This window comes from Equus quagga, chromosome 8 (assembly GCF_021613505.1).
Source record: "Equus quagga isolate Etosha38 chromosome 8, UCLA_HA_Equagga_1.0, whole genome shotgun sequence".
Classification (NCBI taxonomy): domain Eukaryota; kingdom Metazoa; phylum Chordata; class Mammalia; order Perissodactyla; family Equidae; genus Equus; species Equus quagga.
Window position 1 is genome coordinate 71,682,758 of NC_060274.1, and position 2,725 is coordinate 71,685,482.

Sequence of the window (2,725 nt, forward strand, 5' to 3'; positions counted from 1 at the left end):
TTTTGCTAGACAATTTGCTAACACATTACTCACATCTCAAAAAAACTATTTTGGTTTCTTTTGAATGCAGTGTTTAAATTAAAATAGGAAATAATAGGTTTATGACAAGTATATTATATGATGCTACTTAGGAGGATGGCTTTGTTAGTCATAACTCCTTCAGAATTTTTGTTTTCTTTCTGAAGCATTGCCTTGTTTGTGTAGTTAAACATTTGGCGAATATTTTGTTTGAATTTGGAAGTATTCTTATATGACATAAGATTTGAATAAAATTTATCCTTAAAAAAAAAAAAAAAAGCAGGCTTTTCGCTGGTGGCATCAGTCCCAGGCCCTGGGGGTAGAGGGTGGGCAGAATGGGACACAGAACCAGCTGAAGGGGAGGAGTCTTGAAATAGGATGAAAGGTGAAGCGAAGACGATCCCCGCCTGGCCTGCCTCGGTTGAAGCAAGAAGCACTGGGGCCTGAGGAGGCCGCACGCGGGCAAGGGGCCGTTTGTCACTATCACGGGTGCTGTTGTTGTTGTGAGAGCGCCACGGCCCTGCAGGCCCCCAGTCCGGTGTGTGCGGAAAGGGAACCCCCAAGGGAGGCCAAGGCCAGCAGGGATTTCTCAAGCCAGGGGCTCCCCACCACCCGCGGCGGGCAGGAAGGGCGACCCTGCGCAGCCACTTCCGGGTCCTGCGACCTGAGCGGCATTACCACGGAGACGCCCCTCCCGAGGCCTGGCCAGTCGAAAGTTTTGCCGGCTGGGCTCCCGGGGAGGGGCGCGCCAACGGGGCGGGGCCAAGTCGGCAACAGACACGCCCCACTCTGGGCAGCGTGACTTCGGAGGAGCACAGCGAGCGTCATTTCCGCCCTCAGCCTCCGCCCAACGAGGAGGGGGCGGGGCCGGCGGAAGGCGCGCCGCTTGACCGTCACCTCCGGCGAGCCTAGCGGCGACAATGGCAACATGGCCCTAAACGGCGCTGAAGCCAACGATTTCTCCTGGGAGCCTCCGACCGAAGCGGAGACGAAGGTGCTGCAGGCGCGACGGGAGCGGCAGGATCGCATCTCCCGACTCATGGGCGACTACCTGCTGCGTGGTTACCGCATGCTGGGGGAGACGTGCGCGGACTGCGGGACGATCCTCCTCCAAGACAAACAGCAGAAAATCTATTGCGTGGCTTGTCAGGAGCTCGACTCAGACGTGGATAAAGATAATCCGGCTCTGAATGCCCAGGCTGCCCTCTCCCAAGCTCGGGAGCACCAGCTCGCCTCTGCCTCGGAGCTCCCCTTGGGCTCTCGGCCTGCCCCTCAGCCCCCAGTACCCCGGCCCGAGCACTGTGAGGGAGCTGCAGCAGGGCTCAAGGCAGCTCAGGGGCCACCTCCTGCTGCTGTGCCTCCAAATGCAGCTGTCGTGGCCTGCACCCAGGAGGCCCTCCTGCAGAAGCTGACCTGGGCCTCGACGGAGCTGGGCTCTAGCACCTCCCTGGAGACCAGCATCCAGCTGTGCAGCCTTATCCGGGCATGTGCTGAGGCTCTGCACAGCCTGCGGCAGCTGCAACACTAAGAATCCCCTGCTGAGAAAAACCCTCCAGAAAAACAAACAAAAAAAAAAAAAAAAGGGAGATCTCAGAGAGGACTGGGGCTGGAGAGAGTTCCAGAGACCCAGCTTAGTAGCCTAGGGGGAAACCCTACAGGCTCACAGCAGCCTTAGGGAAAGCCTCTGCACAGCACCAGTAGAAGGCACCCAGCCGCCAGCCACAAGGCTGGAAGACCCCAGGGCAAAAGCAGCATAGCTAGGTGTACACAGACTGTAGAAGATGCCAATAGCTCTCCTGCGACCCATAGAGGACAAGTGAGATTTGGTGGGTGCCGACAGCAACGGAGCGACAAATATAAGTGATCCCACCCCTGGCCGTTGGAAAAGCCCATAACACCGTTGCAGACCCCAAGGAGAGAGCACATTTAGGTGGGCTGCAACAGTAGGCACCTGCAGCCTGAAGCCCCCCTGTGACAGCCCCCACGGCAGAGGAGGGAATGCAAAGGGCCACTGTGGCTACGAAGAGGGGCTCAGGCCCAGTTAGCAACTACGGACAGGGTTCCTGGTTGGTGAAATATAAACAGCTGCTCCTCCCACCGCAGCAGCTGAAACAAGTGAAAGGAGCAACTAAACTCTATCTCCATGCGGAGGCACAAATCAACAACATCAAGCAATATGAAAAAATACATTAAATCTCCAGAACAGAAAGAAAGCAACAAATACACAGAAAACAATCCCAAAGAAAATGAGATATATAACCTAAATGACGATGACTTCAAAACAGCCATCATTAAGATTCTCAATGAGTTAAGAGAGAATTCTGACCGACAACTCAACGAGTTCAGGAGCTATGTCACAAAAGAGTTTGATACGATAAAGAAGAACCAAACAGAAATATTGGAAATGAAGAACACAATAGAGGAGATTAAGAAAAATCTAGATGCTCTGAACAGTAGGGCCGATAATATGGAGGAAAGAATTAGCAATTTGGAAGATGGCAATATAGAATTGTTGCAGGCAGAGGAGGAGAGAGAAGCAAGACTTAAAAGAAATGAAGAAACTCTCCGAGAATTATCAGACACAATTAGGAGATGCAACGTAAGGATTATAGGTATACCAGAGGGAGAAGAGAAGGAGAAAGGGGCAGAAAACCTATTCAAAGAAATAATGGCCGAGAACTTCCCAAATCTGGTGAGGGAGATGGAT

The 2,725-nt window shown here is 53.0% G+C and overlaps 1 protein-coding gene across 1 annotated transcript; it reads left to right on the forward strand.

Moving 5' to 3' along the window:
* The first annotated feature begins 946 nt into the window (after positions 1–946).
* LOC124244108 (protein ZNRD2-like) lies at positions 947–1,574 on the forward strand. Its single transcript, XM_046670436.1, has one exon. It carries the CDS (start codon positions 947–949, stop codon positions 1,544–1,546), a length of 600 nt encoding a protein of 199 aa, XP_046526392.1. The 3' UTR covers positions 1,547–1,574.
* The last annotated feature ends 1,151 nt before the right edge of the window (positions 1,575–2,725 follow it).

Coding starts and splice junctions, on each gene's coding strand:
- LOC124244108 (XM_046670436.1), top strand. CDS start 947: ATGGCCCTAAACGGCGCTGAAGCCAACGATTTCTCCTGGGAGCCTCCG.